We start from the raw sequence: 18,059 nt of genomic DNA on the forward strand, positions 1-18,059 counted from the left end.
ACAAAACGGAGTGTCACAAGGGAGGGACCAGGAGAAACCAAGATGCCACCAAGCCGTGAGGCCCCTGCATTGGTGGCTGATGAAGTGAGAGGTGCCCAGATGATCCCATCTGGCAATTCCAACCCCATGCTGCAGAGTAAGGTGAAATGCCCCTGGCTCTAGCCAGTGTTCCCTGTTTTTTTTTTTTTTTTTACATGCATGGGCTGAATGTATTTTGTGCACCAAGGCATGTGTGGATGTGCACCACCAATAGAAAGGCACACCGCCAGCTGTGGGCACTCTGCTAATGAGCTGGGTGGCACCTGACTCTCTCTTAGGTGGCCGCCCAAGCATTCAGCTTACAGGGATCATTGGTCTCAGCCCATCTCAACTGGGTTGTGGTGGTGGTGGAGGGGGAATTCTTTCCTGCTCCGAAACCTGGCCATCAACATGACACCAAGAAGGTGAACGAGGCATGTCAGTCAGTCGCTTAGAGAATTTTCTCTACCAGCTCCAAGCAATGGGCCATCCATCACCAGCATACATCTGGCCATTTGTTGAATCAGGAAATATTTCCTTCTTGATCTCTGCACATGATGTGGGTAAAGGTAGCAGAATCTGTCTCAAAATGGAAAGCTAGCACTATACTATGTGTTATTTATAGGTTGCAACATATTAGTATGATTTTCCCATAAGTTCCAAAGGTAATATGATTAATGATATATACCATTAAAATGCTGTGTACAAAACCAAACAGTTGAGGGTCACCGTTTCTCTAAAAGGCGTGTCTTCTAAATGGAGCTGGATGGTGCTGGGTGTGAACAGACAGACACACACCCGGACAAATACACATATAGAGAAGTATAATCGCGTGTGTGTGTGTGTGTGTGTGCGTGTGCGCGCGTTGGTATCTCTATAGATAGATATACACAATCCAACCTGTAAAATAAATAGTGGACAATTTTTTTTTTTTCTGACTTTCTCCAGAGGTTTGGACAAGCTCATCCGATCTGTAATTGCAACCCCGCTTGAGCAGTTAGCAGTTCCTTTAAACAGAGATTTGGTCTGTTTAGGCTGCCTGTCCAACAAATGAGCAGATGGTTTTTGTTAGGGGGTTGCATTTGAAAGGGAAATGTTTTCTCTTGCAGTAGTGCCCCCATTGTTGTGTTTTGTTGAATTACAACATTCTGGCACTCGGCACACGTCAACGGTTCCACTTGCAGTCCATCAGGGTTCTACATGTGACCCATGAGATAAGTTGTTTACCCTTCACCCCGTGCACAGGGTTGCCAGAGTCCCTGGTTTCCATTGTTTAACTATTGGCATCACTAATGTGACATACCTGTAAAGCCGGGGCACATGAAGTGAAGTGAAGCGTGTGTGGATTGCACAGAACAGGATGAGAGCCGTGTGCTTCCTCTGCAGCCAGTCAAAGGTCTGCTATGGTTCAGTTGGCACACCCTGCAGATTTTAGGTACACAATTTCAGTTAGCAAAACTACCCCGTCCTGGGAGACCACCTTGGTTACGACAGTCTTGCGGCTCACTGAGTTGAAGGAGGGCTGCTAGGTTGCCCATTGCTGAGCTGGAGTCAGACACTGGGACGTCTCTCTGGTGGATAGGCCATCAGAGTGGACTTCAGAACACTTCTGTTCTGCTCTGGACTCTGCTGCTGGCCTGCCTTGTACAAGACATGTACCTTTCTCTTCTCCCCACCCCACCCCCCTTGTCTGTTTAGAGTCAATACACCACCTGGGGTCACGATCTCCACTGGCCCCTTCAGGTGTCATTGTAACACAGATCATAGAATCCTAGGGCTGGAAGGGACCTCAGGGGTCATCTAGTCCAGCCCCCTGCTTCAAGCAGGATCAAGCCCCACTAAGTCATCCCAGCCAGGACCTTGTCAAGCTGGGACTTAAAATCCTCTAGGGATGGAGAATCCACCACCTCTCTAGGCAACGCACTCCAGTGTTTCACCACCTTCCTGGTGAAATAGTTTTTCCTAACAGCCAGCCTACACGTCTCTCTCTGCAACTTCAGACCATTGCTCCTTGGTCTGCCAACTGTCACCACTAAGACCAATTTCTCTCCATCCTCTTGAGAGCTCCCTTTCAGGAAGTTGAAGGCTGCTATTAAATCACCCCTCACTCTTCTCTTCTGCAAACTAAATAAGCTGAAATCCCTCAGCCTCTCCTCATAGGACATTTGCTGCAGCCCCTTAATTATTTCTTTTGCCCTCCCATCATATGACTCAGTGACCCCCTTCTACACAGGCACGCTGAGCTTCCAGAATTGGGTAGATTGCTTTAAAGGGTTCCCTTAGGCCACCTAACTCAGCCCCCTTAACATGACAGAACCAGTTTACCTGGTCTCTTGAGGCTCTGGCAAGGTCTTTATAGGTCAGATTTTGCCAGGTTAGTCATGCCTCCTCCCACCTTCTGGGTCTCTGTGCAATGGGAGGTCAGTAGTGTCTGGGACACGGGGTCAGCAACCGCCGGCACAGGTGCCAAGAGTGGCACAGGAGCTGATTTTTTTTCATTGACACGCAAGTTTGGAACTCAGCCCTGCCCCTCTCCCCGTCTGCAGCCAAGAGCTTGCTCCAAGCCAGGCCACCTGTGGGTTACCAAAAGATCAGCTAATGTTACCAATGACCCCCTACAGAGGAAAGCTCTGCATCTTCATTTATTAATGATGCTGTTGCAAGTGGGGCTGTTAATCATTTTTAAAAGGTATCACTGGCACTTGGACTGTACCTGGTGGTCAAAAGGTCAAATTTCAGCACTCTGCCTCGGAAAGGTTACCGACCCCAATCTAGGGACTGATCCGTTAACCCTTGGTTTCAGAACTCCTGAGGATTTTGTGTGGCTGGGTGGTCACCTTCCATTTTTCAACTGGCTAAGACAGTACATCGCGTGAAACTTCCTCAAAGGCAAACCAGCTTCTGCCCTTGCCACCCCGCAGCCTGGAACTGTACTGTTGTAGTGAAATCCCTAGCTTGGCCCGGGGGGCTGAGCCAGACTCCTGGTTCTTAACCTGGAGTGATTCTCCTGCGGTGTAGTGAGTGTGTGAAAGAGCTAATCTTGCTCCTCAGCTTCCTCAGACAGAGAGGATCCCATTGGATCCTTCTTCATGACCTCACACCACATTGTTGTGCCTCATTGTAAGTCTTCTTTTCTTTGCAGCCCAATGACCCGGTAACCAACATATGCCAAGCAGCAGATAAACAGCTCTTCACCTTGGTGGAATGGGCAAAGAGAATTCCCCATTTTTCAGAACTGCCGTTGGATGACCAAGTCATCTTACTCAGAGCAGGTAAGAGAGATCTCAGTGCGGGAACTCAGGGGAAGGATCTCCTCCGGGCTGCTCTGTGTGCTTTGGATGCTTTGTGTGGGGCAAATGTTAGTTTGTACACTGCAACCTGGGGACTACTAGTTGCTTCCAACTTTTAGTCACTAATAATTCCTTTGCTAAGAAGGATTTAAATACCATTACATAATTCATCCCTGAGCCTGCTCCAAAGGGTTGAGCCACTGGCCGGTCAGCCGAAGAATCTCATTTCCTCTTCAAAAAGATGAAACAGTATCAGAAGCTGGACAGGTTGGTGAAATCTGGAGCCATGCATAGGTGCTGACTCCTGCTGTAGCTGGGTGGGGAAGGGGAGGGCTTGACAGCCCACCACCCCAGGCCCTGCCACCACTCTGCCTCTTCCCCCAAGCCCCCCAGCCTGTCTCTTCCTGTACCTGGCCTGCCCCTCCCTTGCCCCATGTATCTTCCTGTGCCTGCTCCACCCCACCCAACTCCACTCCAACCCTTCCACCATACCTCCCCTTCCCCCAAACACACCACATCCTCACTCCTCCTCCTCCCACCCGGAGCCTCTGCCAGATTTCACAAACGTGTGATCACCATTAAAAAACAGAAGCTGGGGATGGGGGGAAGATTACCCATTTTTTCCTACCCACCAAGATAAAAATACAGTTCTTCAGAATTCCTTCTGAATCGCCTCTCTGTGCGAAGAGCGCATGGAGAGGGGCTCAAAGCAGAGAGGGTGTAGAAATTCCCTCTCCCCTTGTGTAGGTTACTGAACAAATGCCGGAAGGTATGCACAGAGCTGGGAAGGGTGAGAACCTCAAACTAAAACTTGGCAGGTGCGGGTTTGGGCATGACAGTGCATAGCTCTGATTGTCAGATAAGGTAAATATGTCTGATTGAAGAGGCTTTGGCTTGTCATCACAGAGTATTTTGCCTGCATATTCAGAGTGGATGGATATATTATAGTATTAAAATCGCCTTCAGCAAATCGCAAAGTTGATATTAAGAAAGAATTTGGAAAATAAATACCCTGAAACGCCATCCATTATTCATGGCTCTGTACTTGACAATTAAAAAGTTTTAGAAAGTCAGAAATCCACGCTCTGTTTAGTGCAATGGTGAGTTACAGCACTGCTTGGAGCGCTAAGGCGCTGGACAGATGCTTGGGAAAGTTGGCTTCATTTTCTGGCTCGGCTGCAGACTTTCTGTGTGACGTTGCATGAGTAACTTAGGTGCAGATTGTTAAAGGTATTTAGGTACCAAACCCCCTTTGAAATAAGTCTCTGTGCCTCTGTTGCCCATCTGTAAAATGGAGAGAATACTACTACTTTATTTGCCTTGCCTCCTTGCAGTGTGAATTGCTTAAGGGAGGCTCTATCTTTGTGTATGTGCAGAGCCTAGCATGACAGGGGCCCCAACTTGACTGGGGCATCCGAGTGCTACCAAGTACATATTATACTAATATTTCTTAATAACAAGGAGATACATCTATCTGGAAGGGACCTTCAGAGGTCATCAAGTCCCCTGCCCTCACAGAAGGACCTATCACAATCACTGACCAATTTTTTTCTTTCAGTAACAGAGAGGTAGCCATGTTAGTCTGTATTCTAACAACACAAACCAACAGTCATGTAGCACTTTAAAGACTAACAAAATGGTTTATTAGGTGATGAGTTTTTGTGGGACAGACCCACTTAATCAGACCAATAGAATTTCCAGTCCAGACCCAGATATATAACACAAAGGTCCAAAAAGAAAAAAATCAATAAACACTGACAAATCAAATACACAGAACTGAAGGAGGATGGGTGAGGCTTGAGGGATGTTAAGTGTCTTGCCTGAGGTAATGACAAACATCAAAGGAAGGGAAGTTTGTAATTATCTCAGGCAAGACACTTAATAACCCCCAGAACCTCCTTCAATTCTACATATTTGATTTGTCAGTTTTGATTGCAACTTTTTTTGGACCTCTGTGCTATATAACTGGGTCTGGACTGGAAATCCTATAGATCGGAAGAAGTGGGTCTGTCGCATGAAAGCTCATCACCTAATAAACCATTTTGTTAGTCTTTAAAGTGCTACATGACTGCTGGTTTGTTAGAATTTTTTTTAAAGCCTATGTGCTCTAAATGGCCCCCCTTGATGTTTGAGCACACAACCCTGGGTTTAGTAGGCAGATGCTCAAACCCCTGAGCTATCCCTCCCCCTTCTGAGCTTCATAGCATCTTGGAGCAGAGAGGTGCCAGTTTCTTGTTCTGAGCAGAAAGTGCAGTTATTGGGGGGATCAGAGCAGCAGACTGGAATGCATTAGATCTTTCATCCCTAAAGAATACTTTACATCTTGGTTCGATACTATGAGCACCTGGATTTACAGCATGAGACCTGGGGACAAAAGTATTCTCAGCCACAGAGATCCACCTCAGGACCAGACGGTCAGAAGAGAATATGCACATCCAGAGGGTACATCTACAATTGCCGGAAGATTGACACGGTGGCGGTCGATCTTCTAGGGTTTGATTTAGTGTGCCTACTGGGGCCATGCTGAATGGAACAATCAGTGCTCCACCGTCAACCTTGGTACTTGTCGCTGTTGAAGGAGTAAGTGGCATCCATGGGAGAGTTTCTCCTGTCAACCTCCCACTGTGGGGAGAGCAGGAAAAAAATGATTTAGGATACGTCCACTCCAGCTACAGAGTTCACATAGCTGGAGCTGCGTATCATAAATCGCTTTTTCCCCATAGTGTAGACTTGGCCAGAGTCTGCGTATCTTTAGGAAACTCTGCAAAACCTTCCTCCTGAAACTCCTTTCCTTGGTAGTGAGACTGACTTGCCACAAATCAGCCAACAAAAATAACTAAAAAGAGAACTCAAGCAGTGTTTATCCCACAAAGGGAGAAGATACAGAGACACCATGAAGGAGATTTCTGTTGTTGCTATTAATTTTTACAAGACGGGTGGCTAGATACACGGGTGATGAACGGCAGGATAAAATCCTGAGATAAAGACCAGTGGGATATTTTATGGTGGAGATTTCCAGAGTTATCAGGTTTCCTAATTCCCCATCCCTCCCCCTCAGTTTTCTTCTTTGCAAAGCATGTTTTTCTGGAGCAACAAGCCCACAGCATTTGCACTCCACTCCTGAACTGGAATAACCTTAGTCTAACAGGACAAAATTATGTTAGAAACAACACTGTCCGGGTGAGTGAAACCTAAATATTGCTCCATTTCAGGTTCCTTACTCTTTAGGTGAAGGCCTGTTTCCAAAAATGAACAGCTACAAGATACACTGTAAAGAAAGTCCATTGCACCCATCCTAGAGGAGGTGCCCATGTTCACACACCCATTGGGTTGCCATGACATTGCCAAACTGGATGAGATCCAAGGTCCACTTGGGAGTCTGGCATCCTCCCTCAAACTGTGGCAAATTGTGGGTGCTTTAGAGGAAGCATTCGGTAGACAGGTGTGGAATAATCTCCCTAGATAGATCTTCATCTTGGACTCTAATAGTGACAAATGAGTATAAACCCAAAGCATGAAGGTTAAAAACTTGCAAAAATGTTGTAATTCCTCATATTCTTGTTATTCCTATAAATACTACCTGGCTCTTATAGAGCGATTCTGATCATTATATGGCCAAGTGACATTATCAGAGGGATCGCCAATCTCGTGTGAAATTCTTGGTCTAAATAATGTCTTGTGGCAGTGAGTTCCACATATGTGTCACATCTGTGGACACATCTGAAAAAAGTATTTCCATTTGTTGGTTTTGAATTTCTCACGTTTTAATTTCATTGGCATTCAGTGAGCTTGTCCCAGTAAGTCATCAGTTTCACCTGCTGGTTACAGCAGTCATCTAGGAGTCAGGACTCCTGGGTGCTATTTTCAGGTCTGCTACTCACTATGAGCTAATACTTCACCCAGTTTCCAGGAGAGCTGGGATGATTAATAGTGTTTGTAAAGCACACACAGGGCCTTCTGTGAAAAATGCAAAAAATCTCATTTTTAAAAAAGTATTAGAGAGGTAGCCTTGTTAGTCTGTATCTTCAAAAACAAGAAGAAGTCCTGTGGCACCTTATAGACTAACATATTTTGGAGCTTCAAAATGCTCCAAAATATCTGTTAGTCTATAAGGTGCCACAGGACTTCTTCTTGTTTTTAAAAAAGCTTCTCTAAAGCCTCCTAGTGGTCAAGTATTTGGGGAAAATAGCTATAGAAATTGGATCTTCAAAGTGTGAACTACATACAAAAGCCATAGAGGAGAATGATTGATTGAAATCGACAGTCTTCCTCAGTTTGCTAAAAATAAAAGGAACAAAACCCGTATTTGAAACCTAAATTACTTGATATTTTATTTCAGTTTAACAGTTGTCTAAATTTGAGGCCCCGTCTGAGTAGTTGAAGGCCCAGGCCAAATGGCCCTCCAGCCTTTTCCTTCACCCCGATTGGCTTAGAGTCCATTTTCTGTGAATATTCTTCCTTTACCACTACATTTATTTGCTGTCAATCTGTATTGACTTTCGCGGTTCAAACTCTTAATTCAGTATGGCAGCCTTGGGAAATTTATCGATTTGGATGAGATGAATTTTACCAGGACTGCTCCAAGAGGTAAGACCAGAGGCAGCCACCGACTATAGTGCCTGAGCATGATAAGTTCCTTCGTTGCACTGCCCTTGACTCTTGTTTTCACATCTCCTAACCATGTGCCAAGGAGGCCAGTTCTACCTCAGAAGGCAAAGCGCCAGGACCTGGAACTGCAGGACTGGGAATGATTCCAACAGAGAATCAAACTCCAAGTGTCTCTCTCAAGTGAAGCCTCAGATAACCTCCCTAAAGTCTTTTAACTAGTGGCTTTATCTATTATTGAGTGCAGAGAGCGGCCTGCTGAGAACAGCTGCCTATGAAATATTTAAGTATTAAAATTTAGCTAAGAGCGTTGGCTGTATTCACCCGTGCATCCTCTGTGGCAAAATTAAATGGAACTCTCATCTTCAGAGGAGAAGGAGCTAGACAACCCCTCACTCAGCCATGCCATGTAATCTTTAATCATTTAAAATCCGCCCTCTTAGAACCTTCTCAAGGGGAAGGGAAAAAATCCAAGTTTTTAAACCGGCTTTTCGTGTTGTTTTTCCTTCCCAAGTTTGAGTTACCACTAGGAACACTGAGGTAACATGAGATGATCCTGCATCTTAGACTGTGGGCTGGCCCATGGTCTAAGGCCATGTCTACATTACCACTCAGGGCCAATCTTCTGTGGTTCAGTTTTACACGCATGGTGGAGACGCACAAAATCGATCTGTCAGGGTTTGGCAGCTGACCCCTGTACTCCTCTCTATCGTGAGGAGTAAGGGAGGTTGCTGTGAGGAAGTGGCAAGGGCTGGCAGGGTGCAATTGGATGGGGCTAAGAAGTACTGGCAGTGCTGTGTTGGACCTGCTGAGGACTGAACTGGGAGAGGGGCTATAAGCCAGGACTGAATTTCACTGTGTGAAGCAGTGTGCAAAGTTTGGGTCTGGAATTGCAGAGGATCAGGATGTGACATGGCACAGATACGCAGAGGAAGGTCACACAACATCTTCCAGCAGGATACCAGCGAGCCTCTCCCCTTCTCAGGAGTTCACACGCAGCTGGAAAGACTGCTTTGTGCGTACAGGTTGAAACACTCTAGACCAACATTCTCAGGACCTAACCAGTGCCGAATGAGAGAATTTCCCAGAATTTACCATGGGAGGTCAGTAGTGCCTGTCACAGTGCCAACACTTCCACTGCTTACTGGGCTCTTAGAAGACATTTAGTGGTAAATTACAGCTGAACAACAGCACAGAACACCGAGAGCCAGGACTGGTGGCTGAAACAAACTTTATGGGACCACGGGCAACTTGGCCAGACCCATGATAAGTGGACATGCAGCAAACTATAATCATGGTGGATTATGGATGTTGCCATACCAGAGATGGCTGGACAAGAGAGGTTCAACCTGTATTCCCTATGTTGGCCTCCATATAGTGTCCTCCTTACCTCTTGTGGTATGCAGTGTCACAAAGCCCTCTGCTGCCAGATCCCTCCCTGTAGTTAGTCATGTAAGTGTTCTCTTAATTGGGGTGGAAACGTCGTATCGCCATTTAGAAACAGTGGGCTTTGTCCCTTGTGTGTAATTCTCATGGATACGTTGCTCACAGCCCAGAATTACACAAGTATGTAAATAGGACATTGCCTAACCAAGCTACTCAAAAGCATACCTGGACCAACAGAAGTGGTTTTCTCCATAACATCGCTGTCTTCTATGGCAGGGATGTGAAAAGTCGGGGGCAGGCCCCTGGTGGGGGCATGAAATTTCATACGCTGGGGAGCAGCATGATTGACTGCTGGGTCTCAGGCTCATCCATCTCATTGAAAGTATTGAAATACGACTGTGTACTAACGCTGGTATACCGCTTAATGAAGCTTTTACGTTCTACAGGCTTATTTTCTTATACATGCCGAAAGGGCTTTTTTTCATATGAACATAACCGAGATTCCCATCTGTTTGGATTACATTAGACAGGTGGAGGGGGAGCTGCTAATTGCAGGGATGAAAAGTGGGGCCCAATGCACAAAGTTTGCTCACCCCCGATCTATGGAATGGTGGGGTTAGTAGAGAAGAATTTCTCCTTTGGCTGTTTTGCTTTTCCAGCAAGCAGTCCTGTGGCACCTTAGAGACTAACACATAGGTCATGAGTCCACGCAAGCTCATGATCCAATAAATTTGCTAGCCTCTAAGGTGCCACAGGATTGCTTGTTGTTTTTCAAGTTACAGACCAGCATGGCTACCCCTCTGAGACTACTTGCTTTTCCAGCTTGATGACATGTAGCTGCAGTTGTCCTGGGCACCAAAAGAGGGCAATGCACTCCTCTCTTTGGAAATGGACATGTCTACTGATTAGACACACTGGATCAGACCAAAGGTCCATCTAGCCCAGTGTCCTGTCTTCTGACAGTGGCCAATGCCAGATGCCACAGAGGGAGCAAATCATCAAGGGATCCCTCTCCTATCTGCCTTTCCCAGCCTCTGACAAACAGAGTAAGGTTACAGTCAGCATTTGGAGGTGGGACTGGAAATTGAGTCTCCAGCTTTCAACAGTTGGTGGCTCTATCACATGAAGGAATCGAACACTTTTCACGTCTCAGGCTCCTCTCTCAAAGTGCTGGGCAAACATTAAGTAAGTCTCATGCCTCCTTTGTGAGGCAGGACAGTGTTCTTAGCCTTATATTACAGATGAGAAAACTGAGGCACACAAGATGAAGTGACTTATCCAAGGTCATGTGGCAAGTCAATGGCAGAGCCAAGCAGTTACACCATACAGTCCTGACTCTCTGCTGTACTAGCAGATCCATCTTTTCTTATCCACCATTGATGTTTACAAGGCACACCAGTAGAGCGCATCAAGCAATGTTCCTTCTAATTTTTTCCATCTGTGTGCAGAATAACTTTTGCTTTGTGCACTGAGTCATGTGCAAATGTGCACCACCAGTGCAAACAAATGCTGCTGGCTGTAGGTGCTCAGCCAATCAGCTGGGAGGCATTTGAATCTCACATGGTTGGCAGCCCAAGAGCTCACTGAACGGGAAACACTGGCATCAAGAGATTCTGGAATTTTGATAGTCTTATAAAAATTGAGTGTGCAGATGTGGGGATTTTTTATGAAATTGCCCCCCCCCCCACATACACATTTTTAACCAGCTGTAGCTATCCTCTTAGTATCTGAGCACAGGAGGTATAAGGTGCCTGACTTCCAGTGACAATTTTCAATAGACACCTACCTATGCTGTAAAGAAGGAGAACCACGTGGAAAACATTATTCATTTGCTAAAGTCGGGTGGCTCCAGTTATGGGCTTGAGCTCCCTTTGCATTAGGCCCTGGACAGCCAAAGCAAAGAACAAGGAATCCTGCGGCACTTTAAAGACAAACGGATTTATTTGGGCACAAGATTTCATGGGCAAAGACCCACTTCACAGGACTCCGCGTTGTTTTGGCAGATACAGACTAACCTGGCTTGCCCGCTGATACCTGTCCCAAAACAAAAGAGACGGTCCCTGGCCTGAAGAACTTTCCAATCTAAGTGGAAGACCAAAACAGGCACTGTCCCCAGAGAGATTTCTTTGCAGTATTACTATTTGGAAACAACCGATCACATGGGTTTAGTTGTTGCTTCTTATTGGGAATCTGTTGTGGATATCACTCAGTGCTTCCTCTAATTTTTCCATCCCTGGGTGGAATAAAATGTGTGTGCACTGAAGCATGTGTAGATGGGCACCACCACTAGACACATGCTGGCAGCTGTGGCAGACTGTGGGGGCTCTACCACTCAACAGAGCAGTTCCTGGATCTCTCCTGGGTGGCCACCCAGGTGCTCAGCATGCAAGGAACACTGGTTTCAGCCCACATGAGATATGTGGGGTTCCTTTCCCTGGTTGAGCACACACACATACACAGGTATATTGCTGACAGTACGGAGAGGGTGGGAAAGGGGAATAATTTGCTTATTGCTAGCCTTTTGTTTGTAAAGGACATGGCTTCTATTACCTAATACTGGCAACAGATTTTTTTTTAAAATGTATTTACTACCAACTAAGTTTTCCCCTCTGAGAACTAGGAAGGATTTTTCCATTGACTGTTTGGCATCTGACTTAGGATTCCTGCAAGAGGGCGGCTACCGAAGAAAAGCTGGCAGAGAGTAGCCAAGATCTGTTCTGCAATGAACCCTCCAACCATCTTGCAGCAGGCTAGTGCCTGGGAGGTGGCATTCCTGATTCCTGCAGTTGTAGCGGAGCCACCGGTGCTAATCATCTTCCTTTGTTGTTCTTTCTCTCAGGCTGGAACGAGCTTCTAATCGCCTCCTTCTCCCACCGTTCCATAGCGGTGAAAGATGGGATCCTCCTGGCCACCGGCCTCCACGTGCATCGGAACAGTGCTCACAGCGCAGGGGTCGGCGCCATCTTTGATAGGTGGGGGCTGAGGCCAGAAGTGGTGGAAGGGGTCTAGAGCTGGAGGTGCATTGGCAGAGCTCGGGGGAGGAGGGGACTGGAACAGCAGTGAGTGTGCAAGTGTGGGCTGAGGGGTGCTGGATGAGCTGTGAAGTAGAGGTTTGGATTGACAGGGTGGAACTTATGCCGGGTTTGAGGTGCATTGGGCAGGCTGTGCATCTGGAAACTTGCTACAGGTTGAACCTCTCTCGTCTGGTGCCCTCAGGAGCTGCCCTGTGCCAAACAAGAGAATTTGCCGGACCACATGAGGTCAATATTGTCTACACATTACCAGCACTTTCACTGCTTACTAGGGACATTTGGGGTTAATTACAGCTAAATAATAGCACAGAACACAGTCAGGACTGGTGGCTGTAATCAAACTTCATGAAACCTTGGGAAACTTGTCCATACCCATGAGAAGTGGCTGTCTGACTAAGTAAAATCATTCCAGATTACAGATAGTACCTGATGAGAGAGTTCCTGATTAGAGAGGTTCCACCTGTATCTATGTCACTTGGGCCTCAAACCTCAAGTCTCTCCTTTAAAATGCACAGAAACATCTAACCTGGAATATTTTGTGACCTGCTCACCCAAAGCAAACTGAGACCTCTTTCATGAGAGCTGCAGCTGGCTCTAATGCCTCAAAGCACCAGATGGTTTATCTCTTTTCATCTTTAATTGGACCAATATATTGGATTTTCACTCTGAACAATATAAAAGCACCAAAAATATCCAGCTGGTGCCATGCTCCTGCCCTAAGACCTCATTTCGTCCCCTGCTTTGGCAAAAAGTTTTAATATGAGACTTCTCTACTCTCTGTCTCAATTATTACCGAGAACCCTGCTCCATTGTGACTGCATCGTGTGCCCTGGATGATTCTCAGAGATAGCTGGGTTGCGATCCAGGGACTTAGGTCTTTGCCTTGTTCAGTTTGCAAAGGAGTCCCTCTTGCGAGCTGGGTGACGGTATTCATTTCCTGCGAGGTCAGAGGAGTGGGATCACGACTTCACTGTAGGATCTCACAGGAAAACCTGGGCAAGGAATAGAAAAGAATTTTGAACAAACACACCTGCCATAAGGGCAAAGGGGATAATAAAAATTACCAGCAAAGGAAATTGCTTTTGGATACCTGCCTTTTTATTATTTACCTTTCTCCAGCATCAAGCATTGTTACAGGCTAGGGACTGACTGGCTAAGCAGCAGTGCAGCAGAAAAGGACCTGGGGATTACAGTGAATAAGAGGCTGGATATAAGTCAACAGTGTGCTCTTGTAGCCAAGAAGGCTAATGGCATATTATGGCACATTAGGAGGAGTATTTCCTGCAGATATACAGGAGCTATTATTCCCCTCTGTTTGGCACTGGTGAGGCCACATCTGGAGTATTGCATCCACTTCTGCACTTTCCTGTATGGAAAGGGTGTGGATGCATTGGAGAACATCCAGCAGAGGGCAACCAAAATGATTAGGGGGCTGGAACACATGACCTACAGGGAGAGGCTGAGGGATTTGGGCTTATTTAGTTTGCAAAAGAGAAAGAGTGAGGGGCGATTTTATAGCAGCCTTCAACTTCCTGAAGGGGCCTTCTAAAGAGGATGGAGAGGAGCTGTTCTCAGTAGTGAGGGATGGCAGAACAAAGAGCGATTGTCTGAAGTTGTGGTGGGAGGAGGTCTAGGATGGATATTAGGAAAAACTATTTCACTAGGAGCATGGGAGTGCGTTACCTAAAGATGTGGTGAAATCTCCATCCCTGGAGGACTTTAATTCCCAGCTCGACAAAGCCCTGGCTGGGATGATTTATTTCAGGTTCATCCTGGTTTGGGCAAGGGGCTCTTCCAGCCCTAGGAGTCTATGATCAAAACCTCCTGCTAAATCATTCTGAAGAACAGAGGCACACAGCTTGGATTAGTTTTGTGCAACAGGAGAATGGAGAAGGGAAAGGTGTCAAACCTTCAGCTGGTACAAACTGGTGCAGTTCCATTGACTTCAATAGACCTACTCCAGATCACGTCAGTGTGGGGTCTGGCCTAGGGCTTCGTTTTTTTAAAGCTGAACCCATGGAACATTTGTCTCCATGCAGAGTACTGACAGAACTTGTGTCAAAAATGCGCGACATGCAGATGGACAAGACAGAGCTGGGCTGCCTGCGAGCCATCGTCCTCTTCAACCCTGGTACGTTCAGCTGCTCTGCCATAATGTCCTTGTTTGGGCAGGCCGGTGCTCTGACAGTTAGCACCAGCTGTGATGCTTGTGGGTTTTACGCTATGGACACATGGGAACATGTCTGAGATCACCTGTTTTAGTGGCTCCCAACCTTTTCACTAGCATGCATTTCCAAGTCACTCCCCGCAAACCATTCACAGACCCCATCAAAGCCAATTCTAGCCTCTCTGTATGCTTCATTAAATGAAAAAACAGACCGCAAGCTAGAATTCTTTTTTTCCAGACAGCAATTAACAACATTATTGGAAGATATTTCATTTAAAAATAATTGATTGTAACTTTGCAATTTATTTAAAACCTAATTTCTATTTTTATTGTATTTGTTTCACAGACCCCCTCCAATACCCTCATGGACCCCAGGGGTTGATAGACCCCAAGTTGGGACCCACTGCACTAGGACATTCAGGTTGCCATTGGGAAGTCTAGGTCTATGGGTTTGGGTATCGCTAGTTGTATTTTGGTAACATTGTCGGAGAAATGTCACTTTCCTGTCTCTCACCTTCCAAGCTCCCTAGCCTGTGGAGGGGCATTTCCTCTCCCCAACATGTGTGAATCACCATTTCACAATATCCTCCAACACTCTCAGGGCCACACCTGTCAGTTACCCTCTTTCCAGCCTGAGGCCACGTCTATACTAGACATTAAAGTCAACTGTAGATACGCATTCTAGCAATGGCAGTTGTGTAGCTACAATCAACTTACCCAGCTATCCTCACAGAGGGGGGTCAACAGAAGAAACTCCAGGATCAACTCTCGATCCCAGCTTGTAGGGATGTGCAAAATCAAACTAGGTTGAAGCCACTGGCCTTAGAGAATGCCCTGATATCTGCTTCCCTTAGGTGGACATTAGAGGAGGTTCTGGATATACACAACACATAAGTTAATACTCAGTCTCCTATATCTGTCTCCATCCTGGAAATGCCCAGTGCGCTGCAAAAGGCATGTTCAGCTAAGAGGCCTTGTTGTGTTTCAGACTCAAAAGGACTGTCCAACCCCGCTGAGGTGGAGGCTTTGCGGGAGAAGGTGTACGCGTCCCTGGAGGCATACTGCAAGCACAAATACCCCGATCAACCTGGAAGGTGAGTGTGTGAGTATGGAGGGCTGCCATGGGCAGGGCCAGCACCAAGCTCCTGTTCTTTGTGGCTAGACAAGACCTATCCACGGTGCCATCCAGAAGCTCCTTTGGGGAAAGAGTTCCAAGAAGTATCCCCTCCCCACACCAAGAATTAGCAACACTATGCATTACTGCAGGCAGTGCCCTCTGTCTGGGGAGCTCAGATCCTTTACCAGCCTTAAGATTTGCAATCCTCTTAACAGTAGGAGGTGCTAACCTTTGCTAGATGAGTAAATGGAAATATGAGAGTTACCTTTCCCTGCTGGTATAAGTGGAGACAACTCAGATAAGCAAAACCATTAATTTCTGGCTTGGGCTATACTGGACCTTACAGTCGACTGCAGATCTGCAATTTCAGCCACGGCAATGGGGTGGCTAGAATCAATGTATTTGCAGTTGACTGTAAGGTCTTTCATCACTGAGGGAGGTTGACGGGAGTGTTTCTCCCCTTGACCTCTCTTACGCTTTGCAAAAGGGGGAGTATGGGGGCTTGACGGCCGAGCCTCAAGAGATCGATTTTGCCCATTTTTTCCCAGCGTGTGAAATGGAACTCTGGAAGATCGATCCTGAGCAGGTCGATGTTCCAGTAAGTGTAGACTTACCCTTACCCCTGTTCACTCAGTAGAGCCTCACGACTCCCCTGCTATGAAATGGAGTAAGTGTCATCACCTCCATTCCACTGGATGGCAAGGGGAAGCAGAGAGACATGGTGTGGCTTGCACAAGCTCACACAGCACCTCAGTGCCAGGAACAGAACGCTGGGGTTCCTTCAGGTTCCGTGCGGTAGCTGCTACAAACATGGCAGTGGGGTGAGTGCACTTCAGGAAGACCCACTGAGAATAAACCCCAGGAAACAAGACGCGCACACAGTTAATTTTCAATAGCACATGAGCATCAGTGCTGGGAAGCAAAAACCTCAGCAGAAGCTTCCCCACCTCTGAGCTGGCTGGGAACAGGAGGGGAAATTCAGAACACTGTCCTGGATCATTGCAGAATTGAGTGGGAGACATTTTCCCAGGCATGGCTTGGAGTTAAGCTGACTTCCAGCTAAGTGACTGTCAAAAGCAAACTGATTAAACTCACTGTGAATTGCCAGTGGGGACAAGTGAGTTAAGGAGTGTATCTACCCATAAAGATGGCAAAATGGTTGAGAAATTTGGATTCATGGATAATCTGGCTTTCTGGGCCTCCTTTGCTAGATAAGTCAAAAAAAAAAAAAAAGGTTCCTCTTACACTTGTAATTGAATCATACAAGGGCTGAGAGTGATTGTGCCAACCCATGATTGCTCTGAGGTTGCAGAGTTCTGGACTTCAGTATCAAAAGTCAAAGCTGCTCCTGAGCCATGGTTGGCTCATCAGCTGATGTGGTTTAAGATGCATCTGTTTCCATAGCCAATAATAACACAAGAGAGCAAAGTGGCTAGCGTAATGTCCATTGACTTCCCAAACCTCATGGATCAGGTACCCATTTTGCAGCTGGGTAAACAGGAGGCAATGTTTTAGTTTGAGACCAAGCAAGACTCAAACCCAGGGCTGCTGAGTGAAATCAAGCAGTGGCTGTAAGATACGGAATAAAAAAGTAGCATGGATATCCTTTCCAGTCCTCTTGGGTTTGGAAGATGGTTGAAGGCAAGTTAGTGATCTTGGAGAACAGGACACAGAAGGTTGGTGGAAGCCCAGAAAGCCATGTGTAACTTGCCTAAGTTTGGGATCTTCTTGTCAGCTCTGAAGCCAACTCAGGCTCATGTAAATTTCATGTGTCCAGCAAACCTGATCCCAGTTTTCACTGGCCTTTGTAGTAATTGTCAAACAGACATCCCTTGCCATTTAAGCTCAAAATAAGGAGCTCTAACATTGGGTTCTGCCTTAGAAAATCAGGCCCTCTACCTCAGAAGTGGACTGAACCAAACCCCAGATGTAAACCTTTCTGTTGTTGTAGGGGTGTGCAAAATCCCCACTGATTTTTTCCAGCCTATGTTCACCTCTACCCAGTTGTTTGCACCAGAGTTCTGGGCAGACTTCATGGAAGTGGGGAAGGATTCAGAGTTGAAATCAAGCTTTGCTTGGAGTTTCTGCGTTCATTTGAACCTGAGCTCTTGGAGATGAGAATCTACCTTGATTGACTTAGTTGGGTTTGATCCTGCTTGAAGCAGGGGGCTGGACTAGATGATCTCCTGAGGTCCCTTTCAGCCCTATGATTCTGTGAAATCAAAAAATTGATCTCAGAAAACACTGCAAAGCAAGGAACTTGTACTTGTACTTAGCACTGTTCTGAAACCCATGAGGTTCTAAATGGATTAAGGTGTGAGGACAACAGTAGCAATCACAGTGAGATCCTGGGTTCTGTTCCTGGTATCGCCACAGACTTGTGTGACATGGAACAAGTCACCTAACTTCTTTGTGCCTCCAGTTCTCCATCGGTAATGGGAACA

General features: G+C 46.4%; 1 protein-coding gene across 3 annotated transcripts in view; it reads left to right on the forward strand.

The window, feature by feature from the left end:
* RXRA (retinoid X receptor alpha) overlaps positions 1-18,059 on the forward strand; it is a 258,576-nt gene that overhangs the window by 225,493 nt on the left and 15,024 nt on the right. For all 3 annotated transcript variants that reach the window (XR_012648308.1, XM_075015044.1, XM_075015045.1), the window contains 4 exons: positions 3,161-3,290; positions 12,139-12,271; positions 14,371-14,462; positions 15,487-15,592. Coding sequence is in view for 2 of the 3 variants with exons in the window: in XM_075015044.1 (XP_074871145.1) it covers positions 3,161-3,290; positions 12,139-12,271; positions 14,371-14,462; positions 15,487-15,592 (461 nt within the window). In the remaining variant the exon portion in view is untranslated. The remainder of the gene's footprint in view (positions 1-3,160; positions 3,291-12,138; positions 12,272-14,370; positions 14,463-15,486; positions 15,593-18,059) is intronic.

The sequence above is a fragment of the Carettochelys insculpta genome, chromosome 21 (genome assembly GCF_033958435.1).
Source record: "Carettochelys insculpta isolate YL-2023 chromosome 21, ASM3395843v1, whole genome shotgun sequence".
Taxonomy (NCBI): Eukaryota; Metazoa; Chordata; order Testudines; family Carettochelyidae; genus Carettochelys; species Carettochelys insculpta.